This window comes from Vespa mandarinia, chromosome 8, assembly GCF_050613455.1.
Source record: "Vespa mandarinia isolate Hongniang chromosome 8, ASM5061345v1, whole genome shotgun sequence".
Classification (NCBI taxonomy): domain Eukaryota; kingdom Metazoa; phylum Arthropoda; class Insecta; order Hymenoptera; family Vespidae; genus Vespa; species Vespa mandarinia.
Genome location: NC_140817.1, coordinates 1,302,070 through 1,322,500, shown reverse-complemented (window position 1 = coordinate 1,322,500; position 20,431 = coordinate 1,302,070). Strand labels below are relative to the sequence as shown.

Sequence of the window (20,431 nt, the reverse complement as noted above, 5' to 3'; positions counted from 1 at the left end):
GTAGAATAAACACGCTCGAGTAGCTTCCACTGTAATCTTATAATCCCGCTCTCATTACCTTTCCGAGTAGAGCAATTCCCTCGTTCCCTATGTATATATATATATATATATATATATATATATATATATATGTATATATATATATATATATATATGTATATATATACATATATATATGCCAGATGAAATTCTTACGTTTTCGCCATGGTTCTCGTCGTAACGACTCTACCTTCCACAAATGGGCGGACTCGTAAAAGTTCGTCCAACCGGTAACACGATGAAAGCGACGAAAGTACTTTTTTTTTTCCCCTTTCCTTTCCTTTCCTTTCCTTTTCTTTTCTTTCCTTTTCCTTTTTTCTTTTTTCTTTTTACAACGCGGTAGCACATTACGGTATATCAAAGAATAGAACAGGCAAGCTTTCAAACATACATATATGTATTTTATTGACAAAGGTAAAACTTATTTTATCTTGTAAATTATTCTCGATATTTTATTTAATTAACAATAAGTTTTTTATGACAGTATATAGATGCACAAATCGAAAATTTGATCTATTTATTCTCTCTGTGAATAATGTTCGTGTCCGATGTCGAATTAAAACGATAATTATTAAATTCGATTGCATTGATATTATTTCGATAAGGATTGCAGATAAAGTAGATAGATAAATCGTAGATAAAGGAAAAGTATCAAAACTTTTAGATCGGTGAACCGGATATAGTACTAGAGCCCGTTCTCTGGGTATATATTCTCCCCTGAGTACACCCCCTCTTGTATACTCCGAGGACTCGTTTCTCCAGTATATAATCTTACACTCGCTATGTTATACCAGCGGCCTCTGTTTGCATCACAGTTATTATGTACTACGAAAACGATATAGAGCGATCTTAATTGTGTAATACTGGAAGCAAGAAAACTAGATAGGATAAGGAGAGGATCTAATTAAAAAGGATAAAAAGAAAAAAGAAAAGAAAAAAAGAGAGAATAGAAAGCAAGAGCCTTTAAAAGGATTTTCTAACTCGCGCGTCAATGTTAGAAACAAAAAAAGAAATAAGGAAGAGAAAGAAAAAAGAAGAAAAAAAAAAAAAGAAGAAAAAGAAAAAAAAGGACCGTACCACATAAAATATTTTCATAGTTATACATAATATTAAATCGGTCATCGAATTTCATAATCGTTAAGCACTCAACTTATCGTCTTTCTCTCTCGCTAGTTAGTCGCGCCTCGTTTCAAAGAGAACATTAGATCCGACGTAGGATCCTGCGTTAATTGCTCGTTCTAATTCGATTCCGTCGAGATTTATAAGGTAGTTTATCTTGTCAGAATTTAGAGATTGAAAATAAGTTGTACGATCCGGGACACGGATATTCCATGGGCTCGGATACGCACTGGAGAAGTAAATGATAAAAAAAAATAAAAAAAAAAAAAAAAAAAGAAAGAAAAAAAAGAATAAAAAATCTAAGAAAAAACAATAATAAACACTAAGAAAAACAAAAGAAAAAAAAGTGAGAATTGTTTTTTTTTCTTTTTTATTTTTTTTTTCTTTTTTTTTTTTTTTTTTTCATTTAAATCCCAAAAACATTTGTACTTAAATCCTAAGAACTTTCGTTCGTTCGTAATCATCCCCTTGGGTTGAGCTTTCAATGCGCTCTGTATAAGTTTGGATCGTTGCGCTGCGCTACGGTATGAAAGTTGTAGGACGGGCACGTGCTTGCCAATTTGTTCGCCGCACGTGCCACCAATAAAACCACGTCAAAATATTGTACATAATTTGAATAGGCCAATTATTTGCCCTCTCATCGGGTAACGCCCATACTTCGAGAGGACGAGTCTATCGAATCGGTCATCGCTTTAATTTATCGGTATTGTGTTTTACACGAACCATTTCAAAAGCTATTTCCGGTTCTGCGGATCGATTCGTTGGAGGGACAGGGGGTAAGGGACGAATCAAAGTTTTACGTTCGAATGTAAAATTTTTACGATCGAAAGATCATTTCGAAATATCCTTTCAAAAAAATGTATATATATAGGTATTTTTTTTTTTTATCAACGTCATATTTTCAATAGGAATTATAAGAAGATTTTGAATTCCCAAAGTGAAAACTTTCGATGACTTTGATCGTTATCACGTTCTCCCAATCACATCGGTGATTCGCAAGGAAGACTCAGTGGCACGGCGCATAGATCAAAGACAAAAATTGTCGATGCTCCTCGTTCGAGTTAGAGGGATCTAGTCCGATCACGAAGGGTCACCATATCGGTTGGGCGTGGTCGAAATCTGTCACACTTGCCGACAATAAATCGTGTTCCTTCACGAATTCATCCCCACTCTCTCTCCCCATCCCGAATTCTATACCTTTTTCAAAGAAATTTTCTCGTATTTGTGAAATTACTATCGTCGGACGCATTCGTTTTGTTACACTTATTTTCTCTCTCTCTCTCTCTCTCTCTCTCTCTCTCTCTCTCTCTCTTCCTTTCTTGTTTTTCTTTTTTTTTTTATATTATAATATTCAATAAAATTGTTAACAATTAAAAATACGTGAGATCAATAAATTCCTACTAAAATTTGTCAACGCTTTGTTGATTGTAATCCGATCAAAGGCGTATCTCTATACGTCCCGTGTACACTCATATGCACATCTGCAGGATGAAGAAATTAATGGGCGGACTTCCCATCTGGACATGCCGAAATGGAACACTTCGACACTCCGATCAACATGATATTTTTATAATTTCAATGTATCAACAGTTGAAGTAACAACAATGGCATAATTAATCGCGTGAAATTTTGAGAGAAAAAAGAAGAAGAAGAAGAAGAAAAAAGAGGAAAAAGACAAAATCTTCGGTGACTTTTCTAATTTAAAATTTGCCAAAGAACGATGAAGATAGATCGTCGTCGATTCGATTGGTAAAAAAGGAGAAAAGAAAAAAAAACAGAAAGAGAGAAAGAAAAAAAGTCGACGAAAAGAGATAACAATCTAGATCGCCCTTAGAAAATTCAACGACCTGCATATGGTCCACGTAGATACTAGGGATACATGGTACCTATAGTTAGTGTATAAAATCTAATCTAATACTTAGGATCTACCCTTTATAAATTAGATCGATCGAGCGGCGAGCGAGTCGTGTACAAATAGCGGTTTGACGTTACATGGAAATCCACGTGGAATTGAAGAGCGGCGCCAACGCGATCTCGTTCGTGTATGTACTCGTGATACGATGTGTATCTATATACATTGTGAAACGATATCGAGTTATCTAAGCATCGATCATTTTCTTCCTTTACCCCTTCGGACAGAACCAAAATCTACGGTACTTTTATCGAGTGAGATAATTCTTTTGGATTTCTTCCCTTTTACGATAGATATCTACTACGATTATTAGGTCGCGATACTCGACGCGACGAACTTTCTCGAAAGTTTAGTCTCTCGGGTAAAACGAGACGAGTTTAAACCGTATCACGCGAGAGAGATTCTATCTAGAAATTTATTTAAGAAAATAACAACTTTTACATTCCACATAGTGATATTTCGTATGTAACGAACTATGTGATTATGAAAAAAAAAAAAAAAAAAAAAAAAAAAGAAAAGAAAAGAAAAAAAAAAGAAAGAAAGAAAAAAAGAGAAGAAGAGAATGAATTATGATCGCCATGGGAAACTCTTCAAGATGGGCGTAACCGAGAATAACAATGAACGAAACCCTAAATAAAAAAAACTTTTGGTCGTGAATTGGCCCGCTTTTAACACCGACGCGCGAGCGTACGCGCTTTTTTGCGTTCACCACCGTCGAAATTATAGGCTGCAGGAGACGCGTGCCAGGGGCGTTCTATTTTCGAGAGATTGACATAGTCGGAATAATCGTTGAAAACCTTGGAGCGTTTGTCGATCCATGACAAAAGCAATGATAAAGGTTTATCGAGGACGCCTATTCGAAACGTCATAATCTCGTCTGTTGCCTCTCGCGTCATATTTATTATTCAAGACTTTTGATTGAATTTTCCAATGAGTTTCGCGATAACGAATACTGATGCGAGTCCTTGATATAACAATGCAAGAATGAAATTTTATCCGCGAGATTAATTAAAGAAGAAACGAAGCGATTTCGAGATGAATGAAGTAGTAACATTTCAATCCGCGAAAGTACGCCATTAGTTTCGAAAGAAAAATAAATAAGTAGGTTCGTTGGTATAGATATAAGAGAAAATAGTGGTACACGAATTATCTGCAGGCGCAGGTGGGTCAGGCTTGGGTGTACGTTACAATCAAATCCCGAAAAAGGGGAAAAGAATTAAAAAAGCTATCTGCAGCAGGATAATAAAAAAGAAAATAGAAAAATGTAGCTCGGTAGAGAAGAGGAGAAAAGGGGGAAAGAGAGTGGAACGAGATGGGAGGGTCGAAAGAGAAAGAGAGGTTCCAAGTGGGAAAGACGAGGAGGAGAAGGACGACAACGACAACGACAACGACGATGACGACGACGACGACGAGGACGACGACAACAACAACGACGACGACGACGACGACGACGACGACGACGACGACGACGACGACGACGACGACGACGACGACGAGGACGACGATGATGAGAGCGCGAACGAGGATGGGGTTGACGGTTGTGGTGGTGGTAGTAGCGTCGAAGGTGGTCGTGGTGGTGGTAGTAACGTCGAAGGTGGTGGTAGAAAGGCACGGATGTCCCTTTACTCTCTCCTCCGAGGCACGTCCCAGCATCATCCACGATGCGATCGGTGTTCGTGAGGATGCTGCGCGTCGGCGCGAATGTGTGCGCCCTGTAAACGCGTGGAAAAGGCTCGTGGATAGGAGTAGGGTGGGAAGAAAATCGCTCGCAGGCTATTTTCCGGTGGAATTTTTATTGGTGGGTCCGCCATTTTGGCAGGGGAGTGGGAGTAGGATGAGGAGGCAAAGAGGAACGACGATTGGCCGTTGCCGGAGCAACGCATCCCCCTCGCGTCCAATCGTGCTTTGGAGAATCTCGTGGCTGGCAACTCGCGAAGGAGGGAGGGAGGGTGTGGAAGAGCCGGCCGGTGGAAGAGAGAGTACGACGCCTCGTAGAGTACGAGGGTGTTCGCGAGGGTGCTCTCGCTGCTGCTATACTATACTAGGCTACAACTACTACCACTACAGCTACCACTATCACACTAAGCGTATCCTGGTACGCGCTAGCTACGTAGGCCGCTAGCTACGGTGGTACACCGATACTACTCTCCTCCACGCCTCTCCTCGTCTGCTCCTTCTCGCTGCTCCCCGCGCGGACTCACCGGGATAACTGCATTTCGCGGACAGAATCCCACAAGAACTCACGGCGAGCGGTCGCCCCTCTGCGCCACGGCCGACACTCTTCGTCGTCGTATCGTATCCCATCGGTTTTCGACTTTTCCCTTCCGCGTAAACGTTTCCCGTCCGACGCACGACGTTCCCGATAAGAGTATACGAAAGCAAAGGAAAGGAAGGATAGTCCGCCCGTTACGCGTCACCCTTCGCCACGTCCTTTCCTTCCGTTCGCAATCTTTTCAACTTACCGTATCTATAACCAATTAAATTCTTCCACGAGTACCGACTTCTTTCAAACTCGTGCTAATTCTTTTCAAACATCTGATCAAAGATTATTTTAATTTTCAAGGCCGCCAACCAGCACCGCGACCCCTTCTCCTCCTCGATCTCCACCGCTTCTCTCCTCCGTCCCAATCTCTTCCGCTCGTTCGCCCTCCTAATTGGATCCAAGAGATAATAAGATTTGAATTTCGAATCGGGGTCATATCGCGATAAACCGACCGCGTTTCCCGTAGACGTTGAGAATCCAACATCATATCTTTCCTCCTCTTCTTCTTCTTCTTCTTCTTCTTCTTCTCCTCCTCCTCCTCCTCCTCCTCCTCCTCCTCCCTCCTCCCTCCTCCCTCCTCGTCCTTTTCCTTTCTCAATACTTGAAATACAAATAAAAACTTCTTCCTCCAGTCATTCGTAAACTCGTCGGTATTCGCGTAAATACGTCGTCGTATCGAAGTTACCAAAACGTTACGATAAGAACTTATTCGGGAGGTCATAGACAATCATACATGGAACTCGACTAACACCAATAACGTTCTAAATCAAGAATAGAAAAGCAAGGAGTTACAGTGATAATAAGCGACAGTGATATAAAGAGGCAACGCGAGAGCATCGTCCTAAAAGGTGGTATTGTGTTACGGGAATAGAGGAAAGCCTATTACCTAGAGTGCCAAATGCCGAAGAGGAAATAATTGTAAAAGAGGAATAATTATAAAGCCAAAGTAGAAGAAAGAAGTTTTAAAGTTCCTAGTCTCCTATATATAGAGGAATAATAATAATAAAACGATTTGGACTATTTGTTCGCGCGCCTAAAAAAGGACAGAGGCATGCAGTGGTAAATAAGAAAGGGGTGTCAGGTGGTGATTAATCGTCGCAAGAGCTCTCGAAGGAGCTCGGTAAGGTCGCCCCCGGCATCACCCTGGCTAACGACCTGTCCGGAGGTAGCGGTGGTCCCGGTGCGGCCGGCGTCGGCACCGTCGGTGGGACCGTCGGTGGGACATCCGTCGGCGGCGGCGCCGGCGGCACCGCTGGTGGTGGTGGCGGTTCGTCGCTACCGACGACCGCCCTTAGCCTCGATCATCAGCAATTCAATATATTCCCGGCTATATTTAGCCGGCAATTAAACTTTTCTGCCAATTGCGGTCAGAACAAGCTGATGGACGAGCTAAGGCCGAATCTCGGCCTACTCGGAGTTGGTCTAGTAGAGAACGACAGCTTCCATTTGAATCACAATCAGGAAAAGAGAAAGTGTAGCAGCGCGAGCTCGAACGAACAAGACTTTGGGCTCTACGGGGTGCACCAGGGCCTCGAAGCTAGCCCGCCGACGCCTGCGGCTACACCGGGAAGAAGCAGCGTGGGGGCCACCACTACCGTCGGTACGTATTCCCATTGCTATTAGATTCGATACTAATTTTCGACACGTAACAGTTATGATAACAAATATGCGATTTATAAAAAGTGCATTAAAAAACAATATATCAATTTGATAGGCTGATAAACGATTTATTTCTATCAACGAGATCTAACGAAATCCCTTTTCGATGCATACCAAAATTAATAAAAAGAGAAAGAACAAAGAAAAAAAAAAAAGAAAGAAAAAAATGACTTTTTCCTTTGCGAGAAAAGTGTACATCGTTTGGTCATCGAGATAGACGAATTTTACGCTTATTGAGCTACAAAGAGTGCAGGCGTGCCGCACGGTGGTGAGACGCGTACGAACGAAAAGTATCGACAATGAGAGACACCCGGGTAGACATATGGTACTACCTGTTCTATGGGCTATTATTATGCGCTCATGGGGCTTAAGAGAGCTTAGCACTAGGGGTTCGCTAATGGGGTAGGCTCGAAACATCGAACATTGAGCGGACGCATGTCGAGTCTTGTCATCCATGTCTCTTCGAAAGGACTCTCCACGAGTACGATCTCCTCTATCCCTTTGCCCCCTTTCATTGTTCTCTTCTCTCTTCAACGCGAACTCGATCGCTCGACTTTTCATACTTACACGATTGTTTTCACGATCAATTTTATTTAATCTTTATTCTTTAACACATTTTTGTTTACTTTGATTTCTCTGTGTTCTTTTCTTTTTTTATATGTATATATTTGGAACAAGTGCGTAAAAGCGAGGAGAAAGACAGATAGAGAGAGAAAGAGAGAGAGAGAGAGAGAGAGAAAAGAAAAATTAATTTTGTCAAGTTGCTAGCATATCCAAAGACATTAAATCGTTTAATAAATTTTATAAAGTTATAATCCAAATATTCAGAACATTGTTGGCTTCCTAAGTAATTTCAGTCCAAAGGATTTATTCTAGGATTTTTAAAAAGATAATCTTAATCCCTCGGCAGATGCCGACGGGCAGCTGAAAAACCCGTACACATAGGTAAACCAGATAATTATTTGTCGGCCGATCAATGTCGTAGGATACCACGTGTTCTCTTCGTTAAAATCAGTCGCTAATTATTACTACGATCGCACAAAGCTAAGCTATAGAGATTCTCGAAGGCAGATGTTCTTTTAAACAGCCAAGAATTGTTATCTTCGTCCTTTCATCAACAAACTTCTGATATTTCCAGAATTATCGAGTACCAATTTGCAACAACAGCAACAACAACAACAACAACAACAACAACAACAACAATAATTTTATTCGTGTTTGTTTCGTTAAAACAAAAAATTCAATTAAAAATATCAAATCGAATTGAAATTATTCCGTATAAGGTTATTCCGTATGGAATATTTTGTTAATTTCTTCGTGTTCTCATGATATCAATGAAAAGATTTTTAAAAAGTCGCAAAAATTTATCTCTCTTTTTCGATCTAATAGAATAGAACTATCATTTGGCAATCGACGAGAAAATCAGACATTATGTTCGAAGGGAACATACGTTTGGGTATCACGATCGACTTCTTCATTGGAGAGTGGGGAAAAAAAAAAGCTTTGCTTGTTAATTAATGGGTCAGGAGTGTGTTGTTGGTAAGAATGAACGATACCTAGAGTCGAGGAAGGGCCGATAGAAAAGTCGGCCGACGGGGGCCCTTTGTGTTCTTTGATGAACTTGACCGAGTTTCCATGCTCACCAGGTAACGAGGGAAGGTATGTAAAGTGGACAGCATTCATCTTTGAACATTGAATCAGCATGTAACATGATTAGGTCATTAACGCCCTAATCAAGTTAGCATAGTGCGAGGGACTTCGCTCGCCATGGTTACACTGGCCGCACGTCCGTCGTTCGTTCATAAAGCCAGGACCATGAAATAACTAAGACGGTCATGGACTCTGTTCTAGATCGGAATCTAGATTTCGACTTTGCAACTTTACTATCAAATTCAAAATGATACATACAATTAGGCGAATACAAGGGAAGATACACTTATTATTGTCGATTAGTATTTTTTCTTTCGAACGACGTTCTATTTTCTTTCTTTCCTTTGTTTTCCTTATTTCTTTTTCCTTTTTTTCTTTTCTTTTCTTTTGCTACACAATCAATACGTCGCATCACTCAAAGGAAATAAAATACTTTTGATTAATTCCAAAGTACCATTCGTTTCGTTTCGTTTCGTTTACCTTCGAGTTTTGATGAGGAAAAAAAAAACAAACAAAAAAAAAACAAAAACAAAAAAGAAGAAAGAAAAAACAAAAAAATATTTCATCTCTTTTATTTTATAATCGTCCCGAAAGGAATATACGTTCAACGAAGTAAAAGAGTTTTCAGACTTTAGATTAACGCTTTATAAAAAGTACGTATGAAAAATTTAATATTGAAATGGGATATACCAAAAATGTATGATACCATAATTTACACTCTTCCGCACGTTGGTAGTACGTTTAGTATTATTTTACTCGCAAAAATCCTTTTACACACCGTAACAAAACTCTAACCGTATATATATATATATACATGTAAATATTATATATTTACACACGTGCATCACACGTTAACCATTTCTCGTGGGTAGATTTTGAGGATAGCAATTTTATTTTGATGTCTCCCATGAAAATAAGCTTATCCAGTTATTTTATTGTAAATGCGGAGTGCGCAACATCAAACAACTCCATATTCATATCTCAAAATTGAAGTTCGGTAATTTAGATTACATTACCGCTATAACTTCGCCTATCCGCTGTCAAATTTTCAAAATGAAAATGAATGCGGCATATTTGCACGTCATACACCGAACGTACACGTCGACGCTCGTTCCAATAAATATTATATATATACATATATATATATATATATATATATATATATATATAAAATATATATAATATACATTATACGAAAACATCATTTTGAAGTAACTTTCAAAGGACGTCTACATTATGCAGCTTTAAACGTATTACTTATACTCGATCATTCGTCGATGCGAATAATATCCTTATTTTACGAAATTTTCATTACGAACGCGAAGGAAACCAAACTATAAAAAAAAAATTAAAAAAATAAAAAAATATATAAAAAAAACGTAAATTCTTTATTATTTATGATAATTATCTATTTTGTAATAATCCCGTCATTCGAACTTTTGAACGTCAATTAATTTTTGCATTAATTTTAATACCATGTAAACATAATATATGAACCTAACAATGAACCTCATTGATTTTTCGAAACACTCATTAAAAGAGTATAATGCATTACTTATGATGAAAATAAACGGATTTACATGCATATATCAGGACATTTACGAACTTTATTTTAATAACCGCTATTTTACCACGCGTCGAATTCATTATCCTTAGCCATTTTATCCAGAAATATCCTAATCTTGTTTTTCTCCGTTTCAGGAGCCGAAGGAGCTTTTAAAAAATTAAAACCGGACCCTTGCGCCTCTAGCCCTCACATTGGCCACACACCCACCACCGCGAGTTGTCCTACACCGGCTCGACGTCGGCACAGGACTACCTTCACGCAGGTACGTTGAACTCCAAATTCTTTTCTATTTGTTAATGTCGATGACGATCGTTTTCGAAAATTTCTCCCTTCCGTAGGAAAAAAAAATAAAAAAAAAAAAAAAAATAATAATAATAATAAAAGGGAAAGGGGAAAAAAAAGAGAAAGAAAGAAAAATTCGACAGCTCAATTCAAAAGCTTTTCGCGGTCGATGTCCAAATTTCCTCTCAACCAACACGGATCAATCTTTACTATAGCCTTCGATTGTTTCGCAGGAGCAGCTGGCAGAATTGGAATCGGCGTTCGCAAAATCTCATTATCCTGACATATACTGCAGAGAGGAATTGGCGAGGACCACCAAATTGAACGAGGCTAGAATTCAGGTAAGTCTATTGCGCTCTCGCTAATTAAGAGAAAAAGAAACGATGGGAAAAAATAAAAACAAAAAAAAAAAACAAAAAAAAAAACAAAAAGGGAGACCACATTGAAATCTTTCAATCTTTGACGATAAGCTCGTTATGTGAATAATACAAAAACAAAAAAACAAAAAAAACAAAGAAAAAAAAAGAGGAAAACAGAAAATGGCATAGATCACGGAGTCATAAAAAAGCTCGATACAAAAGAAAATTTCACAATACCGTAACAATGGAGAAGTTTATAAAAAAGAAAGACAGAGTCCACGTAGCTATCGTTTCGAGGATGACTCACTGGGTAATCGAATCAAAGATGCATGCGGGGTAACAAAATGAAGTTACGAGCGCAAATGTCGATCCAAGACACCCCACGTTCTTCTAGGGGTTGATCGATCGGCAGGATCAGAATTATTTTACATAGGGACCCTCTCGTCTTTCGATCGACCATTACGAAACGTACTTTTCTTCGCGATACTATCATCCATTGTTCAGTCGAAGCTATTAATCCCTTTATACGAGAAATAGCATAAGTTTCGGTAAAGGCGAAACCAAAATACGAATAGAAATAATTTCAGATAGGTACATGGAAATAATTGTAAAGACGAAGTAACTGGTAAACGAATACTTGAACCATCGCGGTCACCGTCGGTGGTTTAGGTTTTTGCTGGTATTAGAAACATCCTCGAGATGAGAGAAAAGAGAGAATGAGAGAGAAAGAGAGAGAAAAAGAGGGAGAGAGAGAGAGAGAGAGAGAGAAATGAGAGTCTCACGGGTAGAAAGTCATTCGACTGTCGCAGCAAACCAACGGCACGCAGTAGTACCAACTGGCAGAGGACCAAGCGGCAGAACTCCGAGCGGTACATATTAAAACAGTCCGCCGGTGCGTTTCGCTCTTTTGATATATAATGCAGGGGAGTGTTGTTTCAGTTAAAAGCCCGGGAACCACTGCGACTTAACTCTGTTAAACTGCGATGCCAAGTAAAACGCGGTTTGCTTTTAGTCGCCCGGTTATAATCCATGCACAAAGTGTCCGAACCCAAGCGGCTTCACCGTCCGTACAAGACTTCGAACCTGTTGGTTTCAACCTCAAACACGAGCAATCCCCTAATTTTTTCAAATGTTACTTTGCTACCACTCGGGAGATTCCTTCATTTTCTAATACCATAGTGAGGACCGATTATTTCGATAATTTCTATCTATTTGACAACTTAAAGAAATTCAATTTCAAACCAAGAGACCAAGAGGGAGTCCAAGTTTGTGATGCTATATCGGCCAAGAGGTCGTAACAGTAGAGAAGAGAAAGAGAGAGAGAGAGAGAGAGAGAGGGCTAGATCTCGGTAGATCACTCGCAGTAGTTACAGCCGAGTTTGCGATCAGCCACGAGTACTATGTAGTTCTCAAGGAAAGTGCTTCGCAGTAGTATAGCTGGTAGGGCCGATGAACCACGTGGACTGATTACCGTCGGCCCAAGTAGTATAGGTCGGTGCTAAGTCGAGCGAAGTATTAGACACGATGAAAGTTTCCTCGCTTTCCAAAATCTACTCTAAAATTATAACTACGAAGATTTCTAATACCTTTTAATAAGTCCTATAACAAACAAAGTACGTATACGTACACATTTTTTTAATTGCTTCTTCATTTCTTTTCTCTCTCTCTCTCTCTCTCTCTTCTCTCTTTCTCTCTCTCTCCCTCTCTTTCTCTCTCTTTCTCTGTCTACTATATTATCAGGCATACTCGATAAACGAGAAAGAAGAGAGTAGGAAGTTGAAGCGTAACGGAGAAAGGAATGCTTAAAAATGTTGCGACGATAGTTACGGCATCCTGTTTCTACAAAGATGGCGATACGCGGGGGTGCAGTGGCAGGGGAATGGGAGAGAGAGAGAGAGAGAGAACGAGGGTGACAAAGTTGAGATGAGTTGGAGGTGGGGTTTGGGTGACGCTGTACCGGAGGCTGCCATTATATCTGAGCCGCCATTTTAAATTGAATTTTCTCCACCCTAGATAGATCTGAAACGTCTCGGCCTTGCGGGGTTCTTCCTTCCACTGCGCGACGACGACGAGACGAAGAGCCCGAGAGAGCGAAAGATAGACAGAGAGAAAGAGAGAGAGAGAGAGAGAGAGAGAGAGAGAGAGAGAGAGAAAGAGAGCGATAGAAAGAGGGTGGAGAGGAGAGAAAGAGAGAGAGTAACGATAGGAGGGTTCGGGGCCCCCTTTTTCTTCGCGACGCTACCTTCGCCTCTCATTTTTTTCTTTTTCCTTTTTTTTCCCTGTTCCTTTCTTTTTTTCTATCCTTTTTCTTTTATCCTCAGCCCCTTTTTTCGCGTCGGATAATCTCCAACACTTCTCTATCGACGATTCTACATCGCTTCGGGCGTTAGACGATAAAACTTGTCCCTTCATTTTTTGTACTTAGGACGTAAATGCAGTATGAAAAAAAAACAAAAAAAAAAAAGAAGAAAAAAAATCAGAATTAATAATCGAAGAGGATTCGAATAACACACGTACTATATTGATATCTCTTGTTCCACATTAATAAGACGTCTTGTGATCCCTTAATAAAAATGAAAACGACAAAATGCCAGAACGATTGCACAGAAATCCACAGGGAATGAAAAAAATAGTTAATAATTTGGTAGTTCGTCCTGAGTACGTAGAATCTCACGACCGAAGTGAGAAAAGGATAGTGTTTCTTTGTTAAAGAGCCAGTAAGAGGATATATGAAATGTGCCAGAAGGATAATGTAAAAAAAAAAAAAAAAAAAAAAGAAAAAAAAGAAAAAGGGATAGTGCCACGGAGTAAGAGAATAATTCTCGAATCAAGGCACAAGAAATCCTATTATGCCGCGGAGAAGAAAAAGAAAGGAGAAGCCGAGATATTGAGTTAGCCGAGTTTTCATTTCACCTTTTTACTTCGATTCGACTTCCGATCGAAGCCTACCCACACAGTGCGTTCTCCCAAGAAAATCTTCCGGCTTCCCATCTGACGGGAAATAAGGAAAATCAGTGTGGAACAAAAAAAAATAAAAAAAGAAAAATATGAAAAGAATGAGAAAAAGAGAGAGAGAGAGAGAGAGAGAGAGAGAGAGAGAGAGAGAGAAAGAAAGAAAAAAAATATAAAAAGAAAAGGTACAAATCGTCGACGCACATCCCTAATTCAGTTTTCCACGATATTTTCGTTATGGGGTGGGGGTGAGGGAATGGGGATAACGGACGGGATGGACCGAGGATCGATATATAGTCTATGGTGTAATTTAATATTAGAAAAATTCTTTTCCTTTATTAGAGATATCTTCTTCCAAATATAACAACCAAATAATTATATTCGATTACATTTTTGACGTGTCAATGCAAAACGAAAACAAAAAAAAAACAAAAAAAAACAAAAAAAGAAAGAAAAAGAACGAAACAGAGAGCGAATCAAAAGTTATATTAGATGATTTCAAATATCAATCAACATTTCTCGAGACATTTTAATCTTACGATTTTACGAGATAATCTAATTATTTAACAATCTAAAAAAATGAAAAAGAAAAAAAAGAAAAAAGAACAATCGGCTTAAAAAATCTCGAGAAAGAGCAATCGATTTTTAAAATCACGTAAGAACTTTTGACCAATCTAAGAATTTCAGCCTCCTTCCTCGGCACCATGTATTCATCTTCGTTCACGAATCCATTGAAATTGAACGAAATTCATCGGGTGTTCGTATTAGTGGAGGGGAAAAAAAAGAAATAAAAAAAGAAAAAAGAAAAAAGAAAAGAGAAAGAATATAAAAAGAAAAAGAAAAAGCATCCTACTTTTCCCAAGACACTTAAAAGTTCTTAGTAGAAAGTCGCTATCAGAGTTCATGGTAGGTATTCTCTTAAGCGCGTGAAAGGATAGTTTTCTTCTAGTTGGGGTCCTCAAAGTAGCAGACATTTTGAGCTTCTCTCTCTCTCTCTCTCTCTCTCTCTCTCTCTCTTTATCTATCTTCTTTACTCGTTCTCCTCACTTCATCGACCTATCCGTCTCTCCGTAGCTCCTTATTTCTGACTCTCCCTCTTCACCCTTCATCCTCGGTCCCTTTCTCTCGCTTCTTCCTTACCACCCTATCTTTCTCTAGGGCAGAAACGCTGGAGGGAGAGAAAGGGAGAACCGGAGAGCACGGTTATTGAATTACGAACTCTTAGCTTTCCAGTTCTTGCAGGGTGCGCGCCTTAAGGGACGCGCGCAAGTATGTTCTCAAAAAGCTCTTCGGTAGAAGAGCAGCAAATAAAAGGAGTCGACCTTTTACCGGCTCTCTCCGTAAAACCTATCTACCTACGTCTATCTACGTAAATGCATACGATATATATATATATATATATATATATATATATATATATACACGAGTACATATGCACGTGTGTGTACATATATATATACCGTACATATACGTACACAGGCACATGTATAAATCTATAGAGAGGAAATACGCAACGCAACGAAACTGGTTTCAAAGAGACAACTATATTTAACGAACGGAAAAGAATTTCTAAAATCGAAACTAAAATTCACTCGAAGATTTCTCCTTTCTAATTTTTAAAATGGGGCACTAAAAGTAAATGATAAAATTTCAAAAAAAGAAAGAAAAAAGAAAAAAGAACAGAAAAGAAAAAAAAGAAGAAAAAAAGATGATCCAAAGCCTACTGATTCGCATATCGTGTCAAATAACGTTAAGCCCCGACTATCGATAGTTGAACAAATTCGAACAAGCTCGAGCTTAATCGAGTCGTTGAAGTTCCGCCCGAGAGTTAGCCATGCTCAGTTTCGATTCAGACTAAATTTTATTCGTCATACGTGGAACAAGTTAACTCGTAACCATCTTCAATGACATTCTCAAATACATACTAAGAGTACGCGTACGTAAAGGAACGTTCCATAAAATAAAAAGGAAAAAAAAAAAGAAAAAAAAAATAAAAACAAAACAAAAAAAACAAATCAGAAAAAAGGAAAAGAGAAGAAAAAAAAACACACACACACAGTAAAAATAATAGAAATACGATGAATAATGTACGAAGAATATTTGATGAGAAGTAGGTACTTCGAATTCATCCTTCAAAAAGACATCTTATTATTCCTCTTACTATCCTTTTTATTTGTATATCCTTTGAATCGAGGATAAAAAGACAAGACAGGATATTTCTTGAAAAGACGAACTTAGCTTTGGTAAAAGCGTCGGCGATAATTCGCGAGTCGTTCTCTCTGAGCGCCATGCTTTCACGCGAAGCGCAACTCCGTTCGAAGGGCTCGCGCGAGCTTGCGAGAAATGTCGATAAAACGTGGTGGCCAATGAGCGGGCGCGGAGTGACGTCACGGCCGTGGGTTCGGCCAATCGCGTGGCACCGCTGACGTCAACACGAGGGTGGAAACAACCGAACAGCGGAACGAAGCCGCAGGCTTTTCTCTTTCTGGGGAGCAAGAGGGATGGGAAGGGGAGGTGAAAGTAGAGAAGGAGAGAGAGAGAGAGAAAGAAAGAGAGGAAAGGGAGGAGAATAGAACGACGATGGTGTATCTCGTTGGAAAGAGAGTTTCACGGTAGGCAATGGCGAAGGGTGTAGAAAAGAGGTGGTGTTGATGCTGCTAGTGGTGGTGGTGGTGGTGATGATGATAGTGGTGGTGGTAGTGATGGTGGTGGTAGAAACGTTGGAGGGGAGGGGAGAGTAGGATAGGATAGTAGTAGGAGAGATTCGCCAGTGGCGGCTCGGGCAACCCCCAATATGGGTTTACTAATCCCACGAAACAATGGAAATTGCCCGATGCAAAATGGCGATAGGTAAACCACTCTCTGTCTGTCTTTCTCTCTCTCTCTCTCTCTCTCTCTCTCTCTCTCTCTCTGTCTCTCTCTCTCCTTGTCTCTATATTTCTCTCAAGAGAAAAGATAGAAAGAAAAATTAGATGTTTTTTAATTTAAGAAATAGTAACGAACGAGAAGAGAATCAATCGATATTTTCATTGTTTAGTTTGAAAACCATGCAACAACTTTTCTTTTTTTTCTCTCTCTCTCTCTCTCTCATTAATGCTTTTGATGGATTATGAATATGATGCATGTAGTAGGTATGTATTTGTAAGAGCACTATCGATTCGCTCGATTTTTGCGCAGGTCTGGTTCCAGAACAGAAGAGCGAAATATAGAAAACAAGAGAAACAATTGCAAAAGGCACTTACTCCGATACCCGCGTGCCAAGGTGCCATGATGAGGAACATCTATCCTGGTGCTAGCAGAGGTTATCAACCCTATCCACATCCACACAACAGTATAAACGGAATCAATCGTTATCCTCAGGTGAGTCCTTGAAATTATCCATATGATATTACCGTACTCGTGATCTTTGCTTAGATGAAACAGGTTCGCATACGTTCGTACAATAAAGACGTAGGTAGTAATAAAGAGGGAAAGAGAAACGATAGCACTAGACGAGACGCGATCCATCAAATCCGGTGGCGGATCGGATGGCGGATCGCGTCCAAGCGAATGAATTCGATGCGTTTCTCGTTAATGATTTTAACCGAGGTATTAAATTGGAGTGCAGCTGAGCGTACGTCCGGCGCACGGCTATCGGTCGATGTAGCTAAATTGCATTTTAACTGATTAGTTGGGTAGGACGGATTAACGAATGCCTACCGCTTTAATTGAACCAATAAATCGTCAAACGTGCGGGCAAACGTATAGGATAAAAAAGATACCCTCGTAAAAATTTCAATGTTCAAAGACGTTAATAATAACGGGCGACGAAAGAATCAATCGTAATTAGCCGTATCGTTGGTCACATTAAAATCATCCAATTTTGGAATTTTTTCCGTTTCTTTCAGATGGGCACGACGTCTTACCCTAGCATGACCCAACCCTTCTCCATGTCGCATTCGGCGTCGAACATGTCGGCGGTCACCGGTATGCGACAAGACGCGATGGGTAAGTTGAAAAAAAGAAAAGAAAAACGATAAATTTTATATACACACACACATATATATATATATATATATATGTTACTTTTATCTATTGCTAGCTATTGCGTAAGAAATTCTTCCTTAAAGATATTTTTCCGAGAATCAATAGGAAAGATGAAAGTTTCTCGTTCGAGGATCGACTCGATCTTATCGAATGATTTCGTAAAAAGAACGGACCGGAAATGATGCGCATCAGACGAGGACGAGGATGAGAAAAGTAGAAGGAGAAGTTCGGGGAAGGAGGATAGTCTCTCTCTCTCTCTCTTCCTCTTTCTCTCCCGCTCTTTCTCTTTCGTCTCTCGATCGCTCGAAGACGTTCCTCTCTCCATTTCCGGCGCAGCGCCGTCTTACACCATTTCCGGGCCGAGATGGAATATCGCTTTTAAATCGAATCAAGACTATTCGCGAATTGCCTGCCGGATTCGAATCGTTCGACGAAAACGTAGCATATTCTAACAGAGTAAGTCGCGAGTCCAACATCGAAGTCACCGGGGCCAATATCTTTGCACCTTGTATAACGACTTAACGTCTTAATGCGACGGTAAATCGTCCCATTAGCCATCTCTCGATGGAGCTTCTTAGAAAATCGTTAAATCGAATCCGTTCCGTATCCCATTCACGAATACCATTGGACATTTTACTTTTATTCACCGAGTCTCGCTCGATAATTCACCATTCTTTTCTCTCAGTCCTTTCCATTCGTTTTCTATCAACGTATTTAAATCAATACTAATATTGGTTCATCAATGAAATAATAATCTTCGTACGGTCTATCCTTCCATTGTCGATATTTTATAAATTTTGATATAAAATAACACTTAATCGTATAATCGTTTAAACGTAAAGATATTGTTAATTCCTTTTTACAGGCATGTCAGCGGAGGATGAATGGTACAACAAGAGTATCTCGGCCCTAAGAATGAACACGGCCCATCATCCTAATCTCGCCGCACCGATGCTGCAATATCAAACATAATTGTAAACGTATACCGCTGTAAATGTTCACCGACCGAATAAACGCTAAACACGTCGTCGGACCCATCGAGAACGAGGACGAGGAGAAATGGCGACCGTCGTTGATCGTTACCGAACTCAAAAACGAAAAAGAGAGAGAAAAAGAGAGAGAAATGGAGGAAGGGGTGAGAGAGAGAGAGAGAGAGAGAGAGAGAGAGAGTTGGCTAAATTTCTTTGCGAAAGAAAAATTAACAATTTTTAAACGGTTAAGATATTAGAACACGTGGGTCGCCGAAATTATTTTTCTCGTTCGAACGTAGCCAACGCGTTCTTTTCTCGAAATTAATCGTCCATAAAGCTCAAAGATGTAAATCGATGAATAAATGCTAACAAATTAATATCGAGGACGAATAACTCGACACCGTGTTTCGTCACTTTGCGACGCGAATGTAAGAATGGAAAAACAGTAAAAAAATATCGAAAAGACAGAGAGAGAAAGAGAGAAAGAGAGAAAGAAAGAGAGAGAGAGAGAGAGAGAGAGAGAGAAAGTGGGAGTGGGAGTAGGAGAGAGGAAGAGGTAGAGAAAAAGGAAGAAAAAGAAAAAGAAATATGATCAACATGGCGGAGCACATTTAGCGCAAATAATTTTATATACGTACACGAGTTTTCCTATTCGATTATAATGTACAGTATATAGAGCTTCGATGATTTTTCCGTTTACGTGTTCTCTCGATCGCGTAACATTTCGTCCGACAATGAAAGGGAAAACAAATAAAAAAAAAAATGAATAAAAGAATGAATAGAGAGAGAAAGAGAGAGAGAAAGAGAAAAATAAATAAACGATCGTATATTCGCTCGAATTTGTAGCTTAGAGACGAATGAGCGTATATGAGAAACGTGAAACGATTTAAAAAACTAAAAAAAATAAGAAGAGAGAGGGAGAGAAAAAGAGAGAGAAAAAAAATGAAAAGAGAGAGGGAGGAGGAGAGAGAAAGATAGAAAGAGAAAGAGAGAGAGAGAGAGAGAGAGAGAGAGAGAGAGAGAGAGAAAGAAGAAAGGAGATCTTTCGTTAGTTTCTTAACAACGAGATTAAAAAAGACAGACTTTCGGTTGAAGGAAGAAGACTCTGGGGAATTGTAAATACATGCAAAGATATAGATATTATATAGCGTAATCAGCAGAATATTCTAGCGTATGCGATTTTTCAATGTCCTTTTAAAAGAAAAAAAAAAAAAAAAAAAAGTGTAAGCGTACCCTTAGTGAAATATTAGGCATTGATTTGTGTGCTTATGTTGACCGGGATTTTAAAGTAACCGACTATGATTGATAATGACGATGATGCTGATAGTTTTTTCAGGCGACATTAGGATCGAAGGGTTGCGGGAGTAGAGCGAATGGCGGCGAATATCGGCAGTGTCGTGCGTTCGAAATTTGAAAGGCGTCAGGCTTGGAAAAATTGTAGAGACAAAAGTGATTTAAATAAATAAATAAATAAATAAATAAATAAAAGAAGAGGAGGAAGAGAAGGAGGAGAAAGAAAAACGATTCCGTTCCAATAGCGAACTTTACAAACGAACTTGATAATTCGCAAACTTCTCCTGACGCCTTTCGTTCGTCATATTTGAAGTCTGTCCGATCAACAAACGTCTATAT

The 20,431-nt window shown here is 39.3% G+C and overlaps 1 protein-coding gene across 1 annotated transcript; it reads left to right on the top strand.

The window, feature by feature from the left end:
- Positions 1 to 6,698: 6,698 nt before the first annotated feature.
- On the top strand, positions 6,699 to 18,800 carry LOC118447375 (homeobox protein unc-42). The gene is made up of 6 exons (XM_035879267.2): positions 6,699 to 6,933; positions 10,344 to 10,471; positions 10,725 to 10,832; positions 16,980 to 17,162; positions 17,690 to 17,789; positions 18,694 to 18,800. The coding sequence occupies exons 1-6, from the start codon at positions 6,714 to 6,716 to the stop codon at positions 18,798 to 18,800; spliced, it is 846 nt and encodes a 281-aa protein (XP_035735160.1). The 5' UTR covers positions 6,699 to 6,713.
- Positions 18,801 to 20,431: the final 1,631 nt, after the last annotated feature.